The sequence below is a fragment of the Pinus tabuliformis genome, chromosome 6 (genome assembly GCF_031772625.1).
Source record: "Pinus tabuliformis cultivar Carrire ecotype Pingquan chromosome 6, CPIR1, whole genome shotgun sequence".
NCBI lineage: Eukaryota > Viridiplantae > Streptophyta > Pinopsida > Pinales > Pinaceae > Pinus > Pinus tabuliformis.
The window spans coordinates 1,117,433,296-1,117,456,972 of NC_142292.1; the positions used below are offsets into that span (position 1 = coordinate 1,117,433,296).

A 23,677-nucleotide genomic window follows, 5' to 3' on the forward strand; every position below is an offset into this window, starting at 1 on the left:
GCTCCTCTCCAATCCTCCTTGCAATTGCAACTTGGATCTGGATTCCTTGGCTAGAAATCCGTCAAGGTAATGATTCCCTCTACCTTGGTTCCGTGTCCTTAGACACTGTTCTGTATCGATAGAAACAACGTCCTACCAACTCCTTGAGTCACAATCTACCCACAGCTCCCCAAGCTCCGACAACTGAAGAAACTAAGACTTTTAGGCTCTACGCAATCTCTGCAAAGGGTGAATCTGCTCCTCCGGCCAACTGCGTCAATCCTACCTAGCTGAGAAGGATGACGTGGCGATTTGTGAGCCTCTTCTGCCTCTCTTTGCCTCTGCGCTGGCCCTTCCCTTGGCTCGAAATGATGACACAGGCTCTACGTCACTTCTTCTCTTGTTGCTTCTACTCTGGAACAATGCTGTCTTCTCGGGACAACTACTTTTGCTACAAATTTTCAGATTTCTTCTAGTGTCTTCAGGCCTCCTATGATTCGCAATCGCTCTAATACCATATGAAAATTTCTAAATCTAACACTCAGAAATCCCTACTTCATTATTTGGTTTATTATCTCCTACTTGTTCTTTCAATTAACAAGTTACTTATCAATATAAATACCAAACTAAACACAAAGTAACCTTCACACATATACATATCAACAACTGAAATAACTGAGACAACACAAGGGACACCATTATTTTTGGATAATCGTCTCTGGAAAAACCCAATGCGGGAAAACCAGTGCAACATATATGAGGGTTTTATTATTATGCAGTTTTCTAAATACAACTAGGGTGCCAGAAATGGCTCACCCTTCAGAGATTTTCCTCGGTAGAAGTACCTTGCTCTGGAGACAGATATTCCGACTAATCAGCAACCAGATGATGATTCCCACGGTGACTTCTACTGTTCCTCAGCTGGACAGTGAAAGTTGTTCCAAGCTTCTCTCTGGAACCGCGTCTCCCTCCAGGGACTGCGTCACCCTCTACGGCTCTGCGTTTGCCTCTCAACTCTCAGTCTGCTCCACGAAAACACCCTAGCGCAACTCTTTTTGCCCAGTATCAACTTTGCTTAGCCTCTGCGTCTGCTTGCGTCAGCTTCTTGGCCTCCTGTGTCCTCAGCACTGGTCCTCCAAGCCTCTGCGTCAGCTCTGGCCGTCTCTGCGTCAACCTAGGCTGCCTCTGTGCTGTCTCTTTGGCACTATCTTTGCCTCTCTGCTATGTATTCTCGGCCTTCTGCCAAACCACCCCTTGCTGCAACATATCACTAACTCGATTTCTCAGCAAACCCTGCCCCAGAAAATCGAATTATTGATCAACTTGTTGTGTCTCCAACTGACCCTCAAGCCTCCTCTTATACTTTTCTGTTGAGTCTTCAAGGACCGAGATTAAGTCCCTAATCAACGACTAAGATTAGAACTAGCTTGATCCTCATCACTTAGAACTTTCTCACCCATATTTTATTAATACACATTAATATTTTTATTTTCCTAAGTTTAGACTTAGGATCCTATTAAAAATATTAATTATTTTAATAATTGCTCATCCGGGTGGAATTTCTCGAAACGATTTCTGGGTCTTGGAGATCTCATGTGCCTTAGCCTCTCCACCAAATTTCATGGCTAGAGCACATCTGATGCTACCCAAAATCAACAACCTACACCAAAATAAATTGCGGAAACTAAATACAACACATGAGAGAAATAATAAGCACACACATCTACATAGTTATTTTTGGACAAATGTCTCCGGGAAAACCCAATGTGGGAAAACCATTGCAACAACTCTGAGGGTTTTATTATTATGCAGTAGTAAATTTGAGTACAATTTGTTGGAGGCCCGACCAACTTTTCGATACAGATGTCAGAGAGAAACTGGACAAAACAAATAGTGAGATGATCTCATCCTGTTACTAGAAGAATCTGACCTTGATCTCGTTGGAAGGAGGCTTTGCGTCCCTTCTGCATCAACCTCTGCGTAGATCTGTGTTACCCCTACGCAGTTTTTGCATCACCTTTGCTGGGGATTGCACGCACTGCTCTTCCAGAACCTCTGCTACACAGAAAATTCGATTTCCAGCCTCCCGGTCTCACACCCCGGCTCCCGACTTCTGAAACTCGATTTCCTAAGCAGAAATTCGATCCCCCTCTAGGCTCTGCACTGCCACTGCGTCAACTCTACGTGGTCCAACGTCAACCTCTCTTTGGACGTCGTTCTGCCCTCTCTGCCTTGTATTGTTCGAACCAAGAAAACTTCCCTCTTCCGAATACTGTCTCTGCTCCTCACTGCAAAAGCTCACTTCGAATTTCTCACCGACAGCTGCTCTGCTTTAGAAATTCGATCTTCTGAACTCCTTGTGTGTGCTCTCCAAGTGCCCATCAAGCCTTCTCTTATAATCCTCTCACTGATCAATCAATGACCTAGATTATATTCTAATCAATGGCTAGGATCATATTGACTTGATCTCTGCCTTCTTCTAGAAGTTACACCCACAGTTAAGATTAAGACCCATTAATTATTTTAATTTCCTAAGTTTAGACTTAGGTTCCCATTAAAAATAATTAATTATTTTAATAAAATTGTCTCCAGGTGGAATTTCCCAAAACAATTTCTGGGTATTGGAGAATGCATGTGTCTAAGCCTCCCTGCAAATTTTGAGACTTAGAGCACATCTGATGCTACCAGAAATCAACACTCCCTCTTAGCGAGGAATGTGCTCTAGCAATGCAACCTATTGAAGCATCACTCTGTTTTGTAACATCTCCTTCTGCGCTGCTGATGCCTGACATCACTGCCCACCAACTACTGCGCAAATGCTACATTTGTACTGCTGCTGACCCTACCACTGTCAACTCTGCATCTGTTTTTGTTAATTTTAGGTATGTTCTATGCTAGAGCAATCTATTTAAATTTTCACAGTTAGCAATCACATCAGCATTAAGATAAACTGCAGATAGAACATAAATATAAATCGTAGAAGACAAGCCAAGACAAGAGGACATAAGATGTGGCGCTAGCCAAGGACAAACTCCACAATGTGGGGAAACCCTTGATCAATTCTTCTTATATGTTTTTCAAAGTTCAACAGAGAAAGAGAGAGAGTACATTTACAACAGAAGTCAACACTTTGACTTATCTAGATCTAGCATAGATCATTTCGTATAACGATTAAATAAGTTGAAGACATTCTGCTTCAACTGATTCTCCAAGGTGACTCCTTCACCTATCATCGTGCTGCATCTGGTTCTCTTGCTGCACCACTGCATACTGCACCATGCTGAACTAATCATGATTATCATCATGCTGCCCATGTCCATGATCTTATTCATCATCTTGCTACCTTTTATGTTGCATCTTCCATTATCATGCAACGCTATGACTAAGCTGCTCTCATCTACTCTTATCATCATTTTGCTGCCCATGCCCATCATGATCTGAGACTGATCATTCTTATCATTCTCATTATGTTGATACTGTAACCATCATTGCTCATGATCCTTGTCATTGTGAGTGCATGATTGCGGCTACAAGAATTTACAACGGCTCCATACCTTGATTGTTGTTATGACTGCATATGGATATCTTTGTGCATAACATGAACATCGTATATATATGACATATGAACAGCGTGTAATGTATATACGAACAGTGTATATATATGACATATGAACAACGTGTAATAACATGAACAACGTTGAACATCGTATATATGAACAACATATATATATGACATATGAACAGCGTGTAATAACATGAACAACGTTGAACATCGTATATATGAACTGTGTGTAAGGGTATCTTCATGACTGCGTATGGACCCTTTATTAACTGCGTGTTATGAATTTATGACTGCAGCTGTTCCAGGCATCACATTGGCTGCGTGTAATGATTCCATATGACAACGGATCCAAATTAGGGCTGCGGCTGTTCCAGGCATCACGTTGAATGATCAGCGTGTTATGACAACGGATCCATCGTGGATTTCTTCATTTCCTGCCCAGCGTATAGGGTTTCCATACCTGAGCGTATATTGACTTCATGACAGCGTAAACTGCGTGGATGTATGTCTTCTGGACAGCGTATATGTCTCCATGTATCTCTTCATGAACTGTGGCTAGGTCTTCCAAGAACAACGTATTACATTTCTTCACTGTTGTGTGTATTTCTATACCTGATAGCATATAGACAACGGATTCCATACATTGCTGTGTATTGCAGTGTATAAGGTCTTCCAACGTATTTGCGTGTGACCTGAAAATGAGTCTTCATAACAATGTGTTGACTGCGTGGGATCAGTCTTCAAGACTGCGTTGGTTCATTTATGTCCTGCGTGTACTTATGTCCCTGCACCTTTATTCGTAGATGAGTACATCTCCATTGCCTACTGATTCATGACTGCATTCTCCATTAGGGCATCATAGATATTAGGGCACTCCTTTTAGATCTCTTCTTCATCAAACCCAAAACAGGATGAAGAGAGATCACGAGAGAGTGAGTGTGTCGAATGACTTAAAGTCTTCTTCTATTTATACTAAAACGTGGAGGTTGAATAGACATGACGTTTGGGCTTCTAGAGCCTACATAAGAGCTGGTCGGCTTGATAATAATTACATAAACAAAATAAATTCATATCTCCATAAATACTTATCGGAATCGGATGATCTTTGGATCAATCCTACACCTCTCGATGAGAGGGATCCAATAAAAATATCAGTTGCCATAAATAAGCCGACCCACATGGAGTTTGGCCCTAGTTGCCAATTTAACAGTATTGGAACTACCTCTGAATTCTGCAATCCATGCTACTGCTAGTACTGCCACTGCCAACTGCATCTGCCCTGGAACCTTCTCCAACTGCTGCTGCTACTACATCAACACTGGAAAAGCATCGCAAATTACTGAACAAGTGTTCAGTATGATGCATCTCGTTGCTGGAGTTCTGATTACTGGTAGTCTCTGCACTGACCCTCTGAAGCCTCTGTGCTGCTGCTGGCCTCTGCTCTGTGCCATCTGCACTGTTGCCAACTCTGCTCTACGCTGCTCAGTCTTTGGCGCTCCTAGCCACTGCAACTGTCACTCTGACACTCCTCTGCACCGACATTAGTCCATCCTACTACTTCTGATATGGGCTCCCATAGCAAGTAATTGATCCGAGAGGTGGGCTCCTCAAGCATCTTGCCCATCTGCAGTCCTTTCGAACTACAACTCTAGATCACCTCACCTCCCTCCCAGAGATGCTTAGGTTGTCATGGTAAACTCATCCTCCTTGATCTTCACAGGAGCAGCCTTCAGATCATGCTTCTCATGTTTGTCCTTTTTTGAGAAGACATTGTGTTGTGTAGTGATCCATTTCAGCACACCTGAAGCATTTAATCTTCGAAACGCCCTTCTTCCGCTTCTGTTGCTCCTGTTGGCCCTTAGATGCGAGGGCTGCATTCTCATCCTCCTCCTTAGGCTTCGACCCACTGCTGCTGCTTCCGTCAAGTTTACACTTGACCAAGTCCCTCCTCAGCTCCTCTTGCTTGAGAGCTACCCACATCTCATCCCAGTTTGGCAAAGTCGCCCTGCCCAGGATGCTCTAGACAAAGACTTGCCACTCCTCTAAGACTGAATTGAGGGCCAGTCTAACCATCTCAGATCGCTGTGGTGTTGACCCCACAACTGCCAATTCATCTCGGGTCTCCTAAAGTTTCGTGAGGAACGGATCAATGCGTTCCCCCTTCTGCATCTGCATAGATCTCTTCTTCTGCTCCAAGTACATCTTCCGTTGCTCGGAAGATCCTTGATACAACGTCAGCAATGCATCCCACATTTCTTTGGTAGTGTTTCTGTCAACTATGTGACAGACTATATGATCCTTCACTCTGTCAAGGATCATTTTTTTTGAGAGAAATAATAAGAACACACATCTATGCGGTTATTTTTGGACAAATATCCCTGGAAAAACCCAATGTGGGAAAAGCGGTGCAACAACTCTGAGGGTTTTATTATTATGCAGTAAATCTGAGTACAATTCGTTGGAAGCTCTACTGGCTTTCCGATATAGAGAGAAACTAGACAAAACAAATAGTGAGATGATCTCATCTTGTCACTGGAAGAATTTGACCCTGATCTCGCTGGAAGGAGGATCTGCATCCCTTCTGCGTCAGCCTCTGTGCAGATCTGCATCACCCCTATGTAGTTTCCGCGTCACCTTTGCTAGGGACTGCATTGCTGCTCTTCTGGATCCTCTGCTGCCTAGAAACTTCGATTTACAGCCTCTCGGTCTCACACCCCAGCTCCCAACTTTTGAAACTCAATTTCCTCAACAGGAATTTGATCTCCCTCTAGGCTCTATGCTGCCCTTGCATTAGCTTTGTGTGGGCTAGCGTCAACATCTCTCCAGACATCGTTGTGCCCTCTATGCCTTGTACTCTCCGGCCCAGGAAAACTTCCCTCTTCCAGATACTATCTCTGCCCCTCACTGCAAAAGCTCACTTCGAATTTCTCACCGACATCTGCTCTACTTTAGAAATTCGATGTTCTGAACTCGTTATGTGTGTTCTCCAATTGCCCATCAAGCCTTCTCTTATAATCCTCTCACTAATCAATAAACGACCCATATTAGATTCTAATCAATGGCTAGGATCATATTGACTTGATCTCCGCTTTCTTCTAGAAGTTACACCCACAATTTAGATTAATACCCATTAATCGTAATGTTCCTAAGTAGGAATATGAGTGATTTTTTAAACAAATAAATAGTGTAGCAGCATAAAATTAAAAACATGCATTATACATCCATAAAACACTATAAATCTGGAATTGCTGAGCCATATATTTAAAATCTAAGAGAATAGGTACAATATAAATGATGTGGTGCACCTGAGCTTTTCTCAAGGACAAGCTGGACCAAATCCAGGTGATGGAATAGTTGAGCTGAGGGCTGCCTAGTTGCTGCACCACTCTGCATTGCGCTGTCCCAGTGAAACTATTGTCTTGCTGAACTTCGACCTGTTGGAATGTACCCAAAAACCGCCTAGAAAATTATATCCTTTCAGCCTTAGACTCCTTGGACAAAACCCAAAAAAACCAGAAGGGAATTTCTCTGGTTTTGACTTTGGATTTTCGGTCTCCTTGGAGCCTCTCCCCAACTGCTACTGCCAAATTTGACTTGTTGGAAACAACCTGTTAATCCCTTTGAAAACACCTCTAGAATGTTGGGTTCACCTGTATTGACTAACTCCTTGCTCCCCGGATGACCCTTGGCCCGGATGACTGCTCTCCCAAGCACCACGAGTTTGCTGCCAGAGGCCTCTGCGCAGTACCTCTGTCCAGAACTTCCACTGACTGCTGCGCTGGTCTAGCTGGCTGCTACTCCAGCGAAAATGCCTTTTCTATGCTGCCTCTTCAACTCCCGGCTCCCTCAGCAAGCTATGAATCCCGTTGCTGATCTATTCTTGACTCTCCTAGCAAGCTGTGAATCCCCCTTGCTGAGTTCCAACTCCTCCTGCATGTTTTCTGGTTGCCGAGGAATACGCAGTTTCCTCTATGTGCTGATGGCTAAAGTGTGTGACTGTACCAGACTCCTTGGAACTCCTGTGGAACGGCCTCCCTAGGGCCGACACAGATGGTCCCCCGAAGAAAAGGTTGAATCTCCCGCGTGAGGGATTCATGGCTAAACAACTGGTAGACTCGCTAAACAACAGAGCGTACATAAGAGTGTTTGTTTGCAAATGTTCAAGATGCTGCAAAATGAGAGCTCCTTCCTTTTTTATCACCTTGGGACCCCTTAGCCTCATGTGGACCCCTCCTTTCACTAATTCTATTCCATCCAACTCATGCAGTGGCCAAATTCGAATTATTCATGCGGGTAGCCCCCACATTCCACTAGCTGCCAAAAATAAAGTCGAATTGCCTATAGTTTCTAAGTTCTACATGTGGGGTTCTCTTCCTAAGCCAAAATTGATGCCAAAATTGTGTAGCTGCACCCCGTGACTAATGCATTTGAGAAGGGACATGACAGTCCTCCCCTCCCAAATGTTGCTTGCCCTCAAGCAACCTCAAAGCAGGGTGCTCTAGTATGTGCTCATCCTCCCAGGTGGCATCCTCATTCGACAAGTTCTTCTGGCGTACCAAGAACTCCATGATGGCCCTGCTCCTTAGTCTCCTCTCCCTACTCTTTAGAATGGCCTCTGGTTCCAACACTGGATGGCCCTCATCATCCAATGGAGGTAGATCAATTGCTGCGGTCACTTGTTGTCCTAGCACCTTCTTCAGGCATGAGACATGGAATACGTTATGGATTCTACTCCCCGGATGCAACTCTAGCTCACAAGCCACCTCCCCAACCTGCCTAGTCACCCGGTAGGGCCCATAGAAGCGTGGCTGTAGCTTCTCGGCCCCCTTCTGTTTCAGCGTAGACTGTCTGTAACGTTGCAATCGAAGGTATCCTAAGTCCCCCTCCTCAAAGTGCCTCTCTATCCTATGCCGATGTGCATACAATTTTTGCTGATTTTGGGCTGCTGCTAAATTATCCTTGAGAGCTTTGAGGATATCTTGGCTCTCTTGGATCCAATCTTTGGCCTTTGGGGCCCATCTTTTCCGAAAATAATATCAGCAAAAGTGAGTGCATCATATCCATAAAGGGCACAAAAAGGAGTCATACTGATAGACATTTGGTGCGTGGTGTTGTAGCATAGCTCGCCCAAGTGCAACCACCGAATCCACGTCCCCTGCTGACCTGTCACATAATTTCTTAGGTACCCCTCCAACCACTGGTTGACCCTCTTCGTCTGGCCGTTTGCCGAGGGTGATAACTGGTGCTAGGAGTGAGCTCCGTCCGAACCAAACTGAAGAGCTCCTGCCAAAAGCCACCCATAAATCTGTTGTCTCTGTCGCTCACAATGTTCTTGGGGAGCCCATGTAGCCTGAAAACCTCCCAGAAGAACAACTCGACAACCTGTGCAACCGTGTATCTAGTGGGGATGGCGAAGAAGTGGGCAAATTTGGTCAACCTGTTGACCACTACATATATGCAATTCTTCCCCTGTACAATGGGGAGCTAGTGATGAAATCCATCAAAATATATTTCCATCTCCCCTCCGGAATGGGAAATGGCTGTAGTAGCCTTGCAGGGTGAGTCAGCTCCCCCTTGTTCCGCTAGCAGGCCTCACACTCCCTTACGTGCCGCAACATGTCCTCCTTGAGGCCTTTCCACATGAACCTCTCCCAAACAACCATATAAGTCTTTCGAAACCCCTGGTGTCTGGACAACGGTGAATCATGACTTGCCTGGAGTACCCTCTCCCTCAACTGCGAGTTGGGCACCAAGTAAATGCGCCCCTTGTAATAGATGACCTCATCCATTACGCGGTAATGCTCATCTACATGTGTTTCGTCCAACAACTCGTAGGCCCTCCTGTCCTTGGACTACTCTACCAACAGCCGAGCCTTCCAATCCTGGCAGATGCTCATGAGAGATAACCCCATTGGTCTCTTGGATAGAGCATCAACCACCACATTGGGCTTGCCCCGCACATACTCAATGTCAAAATCGTAGGCCTATACCTTGCTGACCCATCTCTGCTGACTGTCATTGAGGCCTTGTTGCCCCATGAAATTTCGAAGACTGTTGTGATCAGTCTTCACTTAGAATCGTTTGCCCACCAAGTACTGGCAGAACTTGTCCAATGCATGCATAATGGCTAGCATCTCCTTGTCATATATGGAATATGACAGCTCATGCGGTAGGAGCTTCTGACTCTCGAAAGCTATGGGATGCCCCTCCTGTGACAATACGGCTCCAACTCCTACCCTTGATGCATCACACTCCACTGTGAATGGCTGGGAAAAGTCTGGGAGTGCCAGAACAGGGCAACTGCTCATCACCTCCTTGAGGCGATCGAAGGCGGCCTGTGCTCCATCAGTCCATGCGAAGGCCCCTTTCTTGGTCAAGTCGGTCAAGGGTGCTGCCAGTTGTGAGAACCCTTTGACAAACTTCCTGTAGTAAGTGCAAATACCCAAGAAGCCTCTCAGTGTAGTCACATCTCGGGGTATTGGCCAATCCCGGATGGCCCGAATCTTCTCCTCGTGAACCTTCACCCCGTCTGCTCCAATGATATGCCTGAGATAAAGCATCTTTGTCAATCCAAACTCGCACTTGGAGAGCTTGGCATAAAACTATTGCTCCTCCAGCATGCATAATACCTCCCCCAAGTGTTGGAGGTGCTCTTCCCACGTTTGGCTATAGACCAAGATGTCATCGAAGAACACTAGCATGAACCTCCTCAGCTGTCCTTGAAAGATATGGTTCATGCAAGACTGGAATGTGGCAGGAGCATTGGTCAGTCCAAATGGCATGACCAGAAACTCAAAGTGCCCATAGTGGCACCGAAACGTTGTCTTTAGGATGTCTTGATCCCGAACTTTGATCCGGTGGTACCCTGAACGCAGATCAATCTTAGAGAAGTACTTAGCTCCTCTAAGCTCATCCATCAGCTCATCAATGCGGGGAATGGGGTGCCGATTCTTAAGGGTCTTTCGGTTAAGGGCTCGGTAGTCAATACACATCTGGAGGGTCCCATCCTTCTTCTTCACTAGCACTACGGAAGAAGCGAAGGGACTAGAACTAGGCTTGATATGGCCCAACGCAAGCAACTCTTGAATGGCCTTCTCTATCTCGTCCTTATAGGCTTTGGGGTGCCTGTAAGGAGTAGTGATGACTGCCTGTATACCCAACTCTAGCTCAATGGTGTGCTCAAACCCTATATCTGGTGACTGCCCTAGTGGAATGTCTCCGAACACTACTGCATACCTGTCCAGTAAAGCCTGTATGTTTGCTGGTGGTGGCTATGCTTGCCCCCCAACCTTTGAGATCCTCAACTCGACTGCCCATGCAATGTCCCCATGTTGGAGATCTGCCTCCATCCTGTGGGCCGAAATTGTCTGAGACGGATAAGATTGCATGCCTCTCAAGACCACCAGTTTGCCATCTGGCCCCATGAACTCCATCTCAGGTTTCCTCCAATCTGTCATGTCTCGCCCAAGGGAATACATCGACTGGACACCCATCACCACGTTGGTGTCTGGCTCATCGACCACAAAGAATTGGTCTGTCATCGAGTAGTTTCCCGTAACTACTATCAAGGAGGGCATTTATCTGGTACACTAGATGGTATGGTCACCTGGTACTACGACGGAGAATTCCTCAAACTCTACTGTGTGTGAGGCCCTTCCTCTGGACCAGCTGTGCATCTATGAAGTTGTGGGTAGCCCCACTGTCCACCAGTATTGACACCCTCTATCCCTGTACTGTACCTCTGATCCTGAGTATAAAAAGCTTAGGAATCCCACATAAAGAATCAAGGACTCCTCCTGATGAGGTAAGAGATGCCCCTCCCTGTGGAGGTGGTGGTGGTGGCCCTCTGTCTGTCGGACTCTCTCCATCTGTCCCACCACAATCCTGCTCCACCACAATCCTGCTCCACCTTGTCCTCCTAGTCATTTTTAGAAAAGACCTCAATGTAATGTGCTCTACCTATAGTGCACCTATGGCCAGGTGCCCAGGGCTCTCTGCATGTGAAGCACAACTTCCTCCTCTAGAGGTCCTTCCGTGTCTCCTCATCAAGTTGCCCCCTCCCTTGTGTGGTCCTCGGTGATGGGGGTCTAGTCTCATGCCCTTTTAGTGGAAAAGGGGTCCGTGCAGGAAATGGTGCTCTGGTCTTGGGGATGGCCCCTTGTAAATCTCTGGCACTCACCATCGCTTCATGTACCGTGGAGGGTCTGCGTGACTTCACCAGTCCACACAAAGGCTCAAGCAAGCCCTCAATGAAGGGTATACCCCCCTTGCCTTGGACAGATCCGAGACCATCACTGACACACGCAAAAAATCTGAGAAGCACTGCTTTGGGTTGCCTGTTTGGCATAGTTGTGTCAATTCCCTGAAAGATGCCTCCGGATCCCTCTGATCAAATCGCTCCACCACCCTCCGAGTGAAGTCCTCATAAGAAACTATTTGGGCATGCCCCAAAGTGGTTAGGCTGTGAAACCACCAGTCATGGGCTTCCCCCTCCAAGTGCAGTGCTGCCATCTTAATGGCTTCTTGCTCCGTCATCCGGTTGAGTTGAAAGTATGTGTCCATCTTTTCAACCCAAGCCCTGGCTGTGCACTTGGCAATGCCATCAAATATAGGGAAATACATCCTCCCTATAGTTCTCTGCAGCTCATAGTTTTGGGTCCCTTGTCCTCCGTACCCCTTGTTCCTCTCACTCTACTTGAGGTTGCAGTAATCTTTGAGGGAGAGGGCTTCTTTGAAATCTTTGTCCATTGCCTACCACTCTCTAAAGTAATCCCCCATCTGGGAGTGTCTTCCTCCCTTGCTGGTTCGATTTGTGCCATTGGCACAAAAGAGGGTAGTGTAGCCCTAGCTGGCACACTAACTGAAGGCGCTGCGCTGCTGGTGAGGGGTGATTGAAAGGCTGAGAAGCCCCGAAAGTTTCTCCACACAAAAACCCTCTAGGTGTGACCTTGTCTCTGTTCTGTGATTTGATCTCCTCTAGCATGTCTTTCTGCCCCTTGGCCAAGTCATTCAAGGCCCTCAAGAGGCTATCGAAAGCCATCTACTCCTTGCTCTTGGGCTTTGCCATTTCCTCCTCTCCGGCCACTGCTTTCCCTCTTTCCTCCGTATCTGGCATAATTTCTAGGTCCCTTTCTCTGCTCCTGTACCTCTGCCTCCGGTAAGTGATGTTCTCTCGGTCTTCCCCTCATAGGAAACAAACCCCACAGCTGAGCCAAGAACTAGGCTTTGATACCACTATAATGTTCCTAAGTAGGAATATGAATGATATTTTAAACAAATAAATAATGTAGCAGCATAAAATTAAAAACATGCATTATGCATCCGTAAAACACTATAAATTTGAAATTGCTGAGCCATATATTTAAAATTTGAGACCATAGGTACAATATAATTGAGGTGGTGCGCTTGGACTTGTCTCAAGGACAAGCCAGACCAAACCCAGGTTATGGAATAGCTGAGTTGAAGGCTGCCCAGTAGCTGTACCACTCTGCCCTGTGTTGTCCGAGTGAAGCTGCTGTCTTGCTGAACTTCGACCTGTTGGAATGTGCCCCAAAACCGCACAGAAAATTATATCCCTTCAACCTTAAACTCCTTGGACAAAACCCAGAAAAACCCATAAGGTAATTTCTTTGGTTTTGATTTAGGATTTTCGGCCTCCTTGGAGTCTTTACCCAGCTACTATTGCCAAATTCGACTTGTTGGAAACAACCTGCAAATCCCTCTGAAAACACCCCTAGAACGCCGGGTTCACCTGTATTGACTAACTCCTTGCTCCGCGGATGACCCTTGGCTTGGATGACTGCTCTCCCAAGCACCATGAGTTTGCTGCTAGAGGCCTCTGCGCAGTACCTTTGCCCAAAACTTCGACTGTCTGCTGCGCTGGTCTAGCTGGCTACTACTCTAGCGAAAATGCCTTTTCTATGTTGGCTCCTCCACTCCTGGCTCTCTCAGCAAGCTGTGGATCCCCTTGCTGATCTATTCCCAGCTCTCCCAGCAAACTATGAATACCCCTTGCTGAGTTCCAACTCCTCCTGCGTGTTTTTTGGCTGCCTAGGAATACACAGTTTCCTCTATGCATTGATGGATGAAGTGTGTGACTGTACCAGACTCCTTGAAACTCTTGTGGAATGATCTCCCTAGGGCGGGCATGGATGGTCCCCGAAGAAGAGGTTGAATCTCCCACGTGAGAGATTCATGGCTAAACAATTGGTAGACTTGCTAAACAATAGAGCGTACAAAAGAGTGTTTGTTTGCAAATGTTCAAGATGCTGCAAAATGAGAGCTCCTTCCTCTTTTATCACCTTGGGACCCCTTAGCCTCATGTGGGCCCCTCCTTCCACTAATTCGATTCCCTCCAACTCATGCATCGCCAAGTTCGAATTATTCATGTGGGTGGCCCCCACATTCCACTAGCTGCCAAAAATAAAGTCGAATTGCCTATAGTTCCAAAGTTCTACGTGTGGGGTCGTCCTCTTAAGCCAAAATTGATGCCAAAATTGTGTAGCTGCACCCCGTGACTAATGCATTTGAGAAGGGACATGACATTAATTATTTTAATTTCCTAAGGTTAGATTTAGGGTCCCATTAAAAATAATTAATTATTTTAATAAAACTGTCTTTGGGTAGAATTTACCAAAACAATATCTGGGTATTAAAGAATTCATGTGTCTAAGCCTCTCTGTAAGTTTTGAGACTTAGAGCACATCTGATGCCACCAGAAATCAACATGCCCAAAATTTCAAGAACAATTGAGCTCAAACTTCTTTCTATTAGTGGCATGGAATTTCCTCTTTTCTGTAATTTTCCTCTCTCGTCTTTCACACCCCCCTCTGTCTTTGTGTGCTTGGATAAATACTTGTTCTCAGGCAGTCGCCGCCTTCTTCCATTGCCCTTATCCAATTTTTATTCATTAGTCATCTGTTACGTGTTGCCTCAAGGTATTGTATGCTAATATAAAGTGGATGATGAGTTTTAACTTTTAATTTATTTTATTAGAGTTATAACATTTAACAAAATGAATCTTAATACATAACTTTAATTTATAATTTTTAGAATAAATGAATAGTTGTCAAATGCTTGATATATATAAAATGAATATTTAAAAATAAATATTTGTGCATATTTACATTAAGGGGATTGAAAGTGTTAATTTTATTTAATAACTTTATAATCATATGTATCTTTTGGGAGTGTCGAATTTTTAGGTAATACTTTCCTTCTTAAATAATTTAGGTATTTGAATAATTATTTAATAAGTATACTAGTGCAAGGAATGCAATGTATGCATGTGTAGCTATCATATGCATACATTGTATACATTCTAATACCCTTTTGTGGCTTGCCTAAGAACCGAAATGGGTCATTATAGATTCCGATATAGGCAATAATGTTGATGATATGTAGTACTATTTATTTGTTGTAGCATGATTTTTTTTTGGACTCTAGAGGCCATTTAGAGCCTTTTTGTTTATGTATTTTTGGTTTAGAGATGGAGCGCACTAGTTGTATGATTGAATTTGTATCATCATCATGTAAGATTGTAAATATTTTAGTTTCTAAATTCTAAAGAGATTTGAATCTTTGTCTATATTTGATTTTTGTATTTGTGATAATCCACTGATGTGTGTGTGTGTGTTATAACAAAGGATTTCCGGGGTTGTTGTGTCTCATTTTGGACGCCTATATTTCCATGCCCTTCGTATCTCGTGTAATCGTGTCAGGTGGCTTAGCTTATTGTATATTTTGGACTAGATCAAATTAGGGTTTCAGCTTAATTTTTATCTTTATCCCTAAGATGCAAATCAACACCTTAGATGTGTGCTTCTAAAGTTGATTCATCTTTCGTTGGGCTGATTTTGATGTTTATGTAATTTTGGGAATTGCATAAGAAAAAGAGAAACTGGATTTACATAATCCCTAAGTCTAGGTTTTATGCATGTAAAAGACATATAGCACTCGAATTAGCATTTATTTCATTTACTAGAAGGTTGTGGCAAGCTTATTCTTCTTTTCTAGTGGTGGGTTCATCTCTGAATTGGTATTAATTGCGTATCTTTCAGATAGAGGTTTTCTTGGTAAATTTTAAAGCTAATCTGGATTCTGGATAAACTGTAGGGAGTATTCACCTTTGTTTCAAGTTCCTGCTCATTTACATTGATATGCTTGTTGTGAACTTGATTGTAAACAATTTTGGGTTACTCTTTCATTGCATATCATAAAACCTTAGCTAACTATCGAAAACATCTTGCTTAAAGGTTGAAATTCTATCTCTTGGATTTGTTTTTTTCTAACTTCAAATCTGGAATTCAGCAATAAATCATTGGTACAACAGATTTAAAGGTCAAGGACAGCATTGGACTTGTCCTTAAACAAGCACATAATTGATTGGCAGTCAAGAGACAATCACATATACTCACTTTGTGTTAAATGATTTCATCTCTTGTAGTTTTAATTAGCTTGAAGTGGTTTCTTTTTATAGTTGCTTCTTGTAAAAGTTATTTTTCTTGAGATGTTAATTAAATTAGTGGAAATCTGAAGTTATCTTTTCTCGCATACTTTGTAAGATGATTTGGCGTTGATGCACTAGCTCTTAGCTCATAATACTTTAAGTGGATAATTGTGGTTTATGCTATTGCTATTGAAGTATTATCTTAAAGCATTTGATCACTTATTTATTGGAATCCTTACATCTTTACATTGCTGTATATTTGTTGTATTCATACATTGAGGTAAATCATAAGCTCTTATAGATTAATTCACTAAAGAAGTTTTACTTAAGCTCTATTATTAATAGACCAGGGACAACACCCTTGGCCTTTGGGAGCTGGCCAAAAGTGCAGGTGATATTGTACTGAGTTGACAGTCTTGCAATTCCCATCTGTTGCCCCATGGTAACATCCATGGTTGGACTTTCCACTGGGATGCTAGTTTAGGCAGTAGCATGCAAACAATACAACTTTGGAACAAGTCTGGATGCAATAAAGATCTGCAACAATGTATCAATATGGCCAAGTTTCTAATGAACGATTGATGTCGAAGCCACTGCTAATGTCTCCGACTCTCCACAAACTGGCAATGTTGAACTGATCAAGAGAACTCGGGAGAAGTCCAACCTTATTTCCAATGTAGTCATGAACAAGTGCTTAGCACTCAAATTTGTGTGAATAAATCCAATGTTAACAAAATGTTTACAGATAGATCTAATTTCTTTGATGATGCGTAGGTCGGTTGATGCTATAAAACGTTATGGGATACCCATTTTATATATACAATATCGTAATATTAAAGAGAGTCAAGTTATTGAGTTATAGTTTTCAATTCATGACTGGTACTTTTTATGTTTCGTATATTGTTAAACATATTTTTTATATATGTCATAATTAGCTATATCTTATCCATTCTTTTAATAAATTATGTATATATATTTATTCCCATTGTGCTTATCTATATCTATTTTTGTATCTAGTAACTCAGCAATGCATAATTACATAGAGAAAACACGCTTGTCATTTCCTAGATGTCTTATATTATGAGGAGGACTGCTCTTTACAACACACTTTTTTTTTCAAATTTAAAATCAAACTTTAAGGAGTCATAAACGAATACATGCTTATATGGTCATCAAAATGTACACATTCTGCTGAAGAGAGTTTGAAATTTCAAATTTGCACAACTGTGTGGAGTAGTGTTAGTCATATTTACGATGTCCTACATGCTATAAAATGTTCTTTAGAGGCATATCATTAAAAAGCGCATTTCTTTCTAAGATTAGACAATGTTCTTGAAGGAAATTTTGTAGTCTTTTACAATGTACGAGAAAACTCTTAGCCCCCGAAGATTGAGATAGAAAATTCCGTTTTCAATGGATCATATTCTTCATGTTTTTTTCTATGCAGGAAATGAGATAAGCAATGCAGTATGCATAGGTAGGTCTAACAATAGAGATCCAAAAAATGATTGAGTTTTCCTTTCACATCTTGGTCATGCTTTTTTGTTGATTTGCTTTACTATATAATGCTGATCAGATTGATCTTATCTTTGTTTTCTCTGTCTCTTTGTTTGAAGAAACTAGATGTATGTTTGTCATGGTATTTCTTACAAATATTGTGGTTTTTTTTGACAAGTCAGTTCTAACTCTTTGCATTTTACTAAACCTACCCTGATTGTCGATCTTCTTCCATTAGTGTTTGCCAATATTTATGCATCTTTGTTTTCGAGTTAAATGCTGGGTTATATAGAAACAATTTGTGCTTGTTTTTGCAGGTCGTTAGGTTATAGTAGTGAGGATAGTTCATTGATTCCTAGTGAAGCGGAAATTATATTAGTTCAAGCTGGCAGTGGAATTTTTGCGGGAGCTATAGCATCTTGTACAACTACCCCACTTGACACCATCAAGACTCGACTGCAGGTGTGTTGACCCTTCCTTAATCATTCAGTATGATAGTTTGCTAGGAAAGAAGAGAATGCTACATAGTGCAAAGTCATTCTCATTATTAGTATTGATTTATGTGTTACATGACATTTTGAGTTGAGTTTATGGATTATATTGTTCTTTGTGTTTAGACATAAAGATATTACATAGTGGTTGGATAACAGCTTGGTGTTGGTTCTGTTGGAAGAAAGTTGTCATTGATGTCAAATGGTGAATGCGCCATTAATGAGTTGGAAGTAACCCTAAGAAGCCCCTGCATTTGTTTGTCAATACACATGCAAAAGGTTGTGATTTTGGATGCATGACCATTGGCACCTGGTTGCCCTCATTGCACCATTTCATTTGATAGCTTGCATGCCTTGTGGATCCTTTTTGTTGATGAAATATTCAAGGTTGAAATTTGTTCAAAATCTGCCCCAATATTGAAATGGTTTGACCCCATGTAAAATACATAACAAAAACAGGTTCAATTTGGTCCAAACCATTATTAAGGTGGCCTATTAAATACCTGAGAAGTCCACTTCCATTATAGACAAGGCAGCCCTCATGTTTTAAGTCAAAGTAATTAATTATATTCAATTAACATCAAGTCTGCTCCAAAGAAAATTTTATGTTCAGGTTGGCCCTAAGATAGGCCTCCTCCCATATTGTATAAATAACCTAGCCGTGGCACAATTTAGGCACCCGTTCAAGCTGTGACAAGTTCAGAACTCGCTGGAGCAGACTGAGACTAGTAGAAGATAATTCAGTGAGCAGAGACCAAAGGTTTTTGGGCCTTTTTTTTGTCTTTTATTTTGTAGTGATACACTGGACAAGCTCAGAGGTCTGAGGCCCATCTCTGAGGCAAATTTCAGTCCATCTTTGAGGCAAATTTCAGCCCTTCTGAGGAAAATTTTCGGCATGGTTTGAGGCCCTTTTTGAGAAAAAATTCAGCCATTTCTGAGGCACAACTTAGGCCTGATCTGAGGCAATTCTGAGGGAGATTCTGAGCTGCTCCAATGATGTCCTGCATTGCCCCAGAAAACTGCACTGTTTGCTGGAAAGATACTGCTGGAAACCCCACCTTCGGTGCTTAGAAATTTCTGTAAAATTAGCCCCAAGCTCCTCTCAAATAACTCACCAAAACCCAAAATTTTTGTGGTCTAGTTCTGAACCTCGAAATTCGGCCCTAATTACCACGTCCTCCTCCAACAATTGGGAAATACAGCCTGTCTGCAAACTCACTGAAAATCCCTCCAATCACCCCCAAAAGTATCACTACCCCAAAGTTCTCCTTATTTTTCCTAGCAAAACCCAGCTCCAAAACTCTTCCCTCAAGCTCCTACGCGTGCCCATAAAATGGCTATTGTGCAGTCCCTAGATGCGCAAATTCGTACTACCTTCAATTAGCAACCTCCTGCCCCCAAAACTCATCAATTAGACTGATTTATGCCGAAGCTCCTATGCCCAATTTCTCTTGGCAAACACTACCCGAAAGACAATTGAAATGAGCCAAGCATGATCCCCTCTTGCGTCCTCCTGGAATACGCATTCGCTGAGTGAGAGACTGTGTGTATAGCTTCGAGTCCCTCCAAACTCTCCTCCAACTTGGTACAATTTGACCTCCCTGGGGTGATACTCATAGTCCACCGAAAGAAGGGTGAGCTCTTCGCTTGGAAAACTTGGCGCTGAACAACAGTTTGACTTGGCTAAGCAGCTCGAGAAACAATAGAAAGTTCGTTCGGAAAAAGACTCGCAAAATGGCTGAGCTTCTTCTATTTATAATTTGTTAGATGCCTTTCCTCATGTTGGTTCCTCCAAGAATCTTTTCGACTCCCTTCCTTGGCAATTCGAACTCCCTCCTAGGCGAGTGCGTTTTACCCATGTGTGTGGCCCCCACGCTCCACTGGCAAAAGATTCCGATCTCCCCTTTTTTCCTAAGTCTTTCTCCAAAAATTCGTGGGTCCCATATTCACCAAAAATGCCAAAATTGTGGAAATAAACTTAAGGTAAATTATTTTAGGAAGGGACATTACAATCCTCCCCTCCCAAATGTTGCTTGTCCCCAAGCAACTTCAGCGCTGGATGCTCAAGTATGTGCTCAACTCCCAAGTGGCATCCTCATCCGACAAGCTCCTCCAGCGTACTAAGTACTCCCTGATGGTTCTGCTCCTCAACTTCCTCTCCCTAATCTTCCAAATGGCTTCCGGTTCCAGAACAAGATGCCCCTCATCATCGAGTGGAGGCAACTCCGTAGTTGCTGCCTCCTGATGCTCAAACACCTTCTTGAGACACGAGACATGAAAGGCGTTATGGATCTTGCTCCCTGGTGGAAGCTCCACCTCATAGGCCACCTCCCCAACTCTCCTAGTCACCTTGTACGACCCATAGAAACGTGGCTGTAGCTTCTTGCCCCCCTTCTGCCTCAATGTAGACTGGCGGTATGGCCGTAGCCGCAAGAAGACCAAGTCCCCCTCCTCAAACTGCCTCTTAATCCTGTGCCTATCCGCATACATCTTTCTCTGATTCTGGGCTGTCAATAAGTTATCCTTGAGAGCCTTGAGGATATCTTGGCTCTCTTGGATCCAATCTTTGGCCTTTGGGGCCCGAATGTCTCCAAAAACAATGTCAGCAAAAGATAAAGCATCATAACCATACAAGGCACGGAAAGTTGACATACCAATGGACATGTGGTGGGTGGTGTTGTAGCAGTAGTCCCCCAAATACAACCACTGAATCCATGTTAGACAGTTGTACAGTGCCATGATCAACAATTCTGGTTTCTAATTGTGGTTTTGGATCTTCGTTGTTATTTTCAAGATTGTCAAGTTGTTCTTCCTCAACTTGCAAGTTTGAAAATTCATCAATGACTTGAAGAAAGGATTTAAGCTGTTCATCATCATCAAAAATTTGCTAGTGCTTAAGGTTATCAGGAATATATGGTCTATACTTGACTTGAATTTGGTACTGGTCAAGCATTAGATCAGGGAATTTAAAGGAACTGGCAGAAACTGCCAGGGAGTCTACATATATATTTTGGTCTCTATCAATGGTAGAAATATTAAATGCTGAAAATAAATTTTCAATTGAATCCCATATTTCATTCCTATAAGACCTGAGTCTAGGGTGCTTCGTTTGGCATTGATTTCTAACTTGTTTAACAATAAGTTCAGAATCAGAAAATACACTTAAGTTTTGCACCTTTAAACTTCTAGCTAATTCTAGGCCTAGCAAGAAAGCCTCATACTCAGCTACGTTATTAGTTACATCAAATTCAAGCTTGTATGATTGAGTGATATTCTCTTTATCTGGAGAAATTAACACAATTCCAGCTCCTGCTCCATCCTTTGAGCAGGAACCATCAAAGTATAATTTCCAGATATCAGTCTTAATGGTTTTAGGCTTGTCAACAATGTTTTCTATGGTTAATTGAGTATTCTGTGAACTATCCGGTGATAACTCAAAACATCCAAAATCTTGGTCCACTGCATATATGGGATGATTCCTTGCTTGGTCAGATTTACAAACAATATGCATAAATCTAACCTCTCTATATAACCTAAGATGTTCACCTCCAAAGACAGGGATAGTTGCATATGACATGTCCATTTGTAAACTTCCTCCTAGCTTTGCACAACAGGATCTTGACAACAACATGCCAAATTTAGGAGGAATGTTTGTGACTACTATGTCTAGCACAACACTTTTGACAGGAATCTGAGCTAATGTGACCACTAGATCCTTTATCAATCCAAGATAGGGTACTTTCTTGGAATCAAAGGTATAGAGATCGTGATAGGTTCTAGTGACTTCTAAATTTAACTGGTCCATGATCACTTTAGGCATTAGATTATGGGAAGCCCCAGAATCTAACATACAATTGTATAACAGGAAATCATGAATCTTAAGAGTCACATAGAATGGTGGGACATTCTCATCTATCATATCAGAGTTAGGGCCAAAGACTACTGAAGGTTTCTCGTCCTGCAAACTAATTACATCCCCTTCAGCATCTACATTGGATGACTGAATCCAATTAGATACTTGGTTTTTGTAGCCAGAGTTTTTCGACAGTTAAACTAGGGGAATTGGTATTTTGACTCTTTCCAGCTCTTTTTCAACATTAAAGGTTGTTAAGATAGTTTTATCAATTTGGCTTGTCTCGGCTGTTTGGTTCAATGGTTGAAGGATGGTTGTCTGAGTTTCAGGAGTTTTAATGTGAGGTTCATTTATTATGGGATTTTTTGGAGGCCTACGAGGCCCTGCTCTCGGTCTCAAATCATATCTCCTATTTAACTCTGCAATCAGGAACTCTGAAAAAGCCTGATATTTAGAAATTTGAGAATTTTCATGATCTAAAGAAGATTGATTTGAAGGGAGAGAAATAATAGAATTTGGTGAAGACAAATGATCTACATGATTAATTTCTTCAGAAATGAAAGGTTCATTATCATCTGGTGGTTGATCATCAATTAACAAAGGGGGCTGAATCTGTTGATCAGTATTAGGTCTCTGCAAAATCTGAGTTTGAGGAGCTCTTCTAAACTGACCCTGTGGTCTAGTAGCAGTTTGTTGTATAGTTCTTGGTTGGGTTTCTATCTTAGAAATCCTATTAGAAAGGTTCCTAAGTAGAGATGTGATTTCATCAATTTTTTGATCATCATTTTTGGTCTTGGAGGAAGAACCTTCCTCCTTAACCTTCATCTTTCTTTCAGCCTTTTCAGCTTTAGCCTTTAGTTTAGAAGATGTTGATCTATTGGCTTCAACCTCTATAGCGTTAGTCTGCATATCTTGCAAAGTATGGGATGTTCTTTCTCTGAGCATGACTGCAAAGTCATCATCAAAGGCTTTGGAAAATCTAACTTTGGCTACTGTGACTGGAGGTTTGCAATCAGGAGGCATCTTATGGTAAAGCTTATTGAATCTTTTTATAAAGTCTGCTACTGGTTCACCAGGGTTTCTTTTTAATTCTTCAAACTCAGTTAGATAATAGACCAGATCTTTCTTGACACCCCATTGGTTTTTGAAAATGGTGATTAATTCATTCCAAGAATGAATTGAATCAACTGCTAATTGCCTAAACCAAATTCTAACATTACCTTCTAATGACTGTACAAACAATCACATATACATCCTCATGCTCTATATTCATATTATCTACAAAATCTAAAAAGGAAGCTAGATGATCTTCTGTAGACAAACCAGTTTCCCCATTAAACCTGGGCAGATATTTCAAATATCCATCAGGAAAATTGTTGAGCTGGTTGGAAAGATTTAGGGCAACATATCTAGCCCGAATTATAGGTTGAAAGGCCATATCTAAAGATGAAGATGATGATGAATTAGTAGGAGATGTAGGAGATGTAGGAGAGGATGAAGAAGAAGGTGGTGAAGCTGTTGGTGAAGATGGTGGTGTAATGGTAGGAGGGGGAGGATGAGAAAGAGGAGGATCCCTAAAAGTTTTAAAAGGAGTTTTAATTACCAACTTCTGAACTTTGTTTTCAACTTGTTCTTTATTTTCAAACAGGGGGTTTGAATACACAGAAAAAGTTTCCTTAGATTGTACAAAAGTGGATGGAAATGTATAATGAGTGGGGGAGATAAAATCTGTGGGTTTTAGCTTCGGTAAATGTACATCTAACTCCTCTTCTGACTTAGGAGAATCTGAAAATATTTCAGGAAGCTTATATGATTCCAAGGATTGGACTAAAAGAGTTGACTGCAGA

General features: G+C 42.4%; 1 protein-coding gene across 3 annotated transcripts in view; it reads left to right on the forward strand.

Annotated features, from left to right (window-relative positions):
- Nucleotides 1–23,677, forward strand: part of LOC149262805 (Mitochondrial substrate carrier family protein) — a 332,393-nt gene that overhangs the window by 183,807 nt on the left and 124,909 nt on the right. For all 3 annotated transcript variants that reach the window (XM_089425258.1, XM_089425254.1, XM_089425246.1), the window contains exon 4: nt 17,804–17,948. In XM_089425258.1, the coding sequence (XP_089281384.1) occupies nt 17,804–17,948 (145 nt within the window). The remainder of the gene's footprint in view (nt 1–17,803; nt 17,949–23,677) is intronic.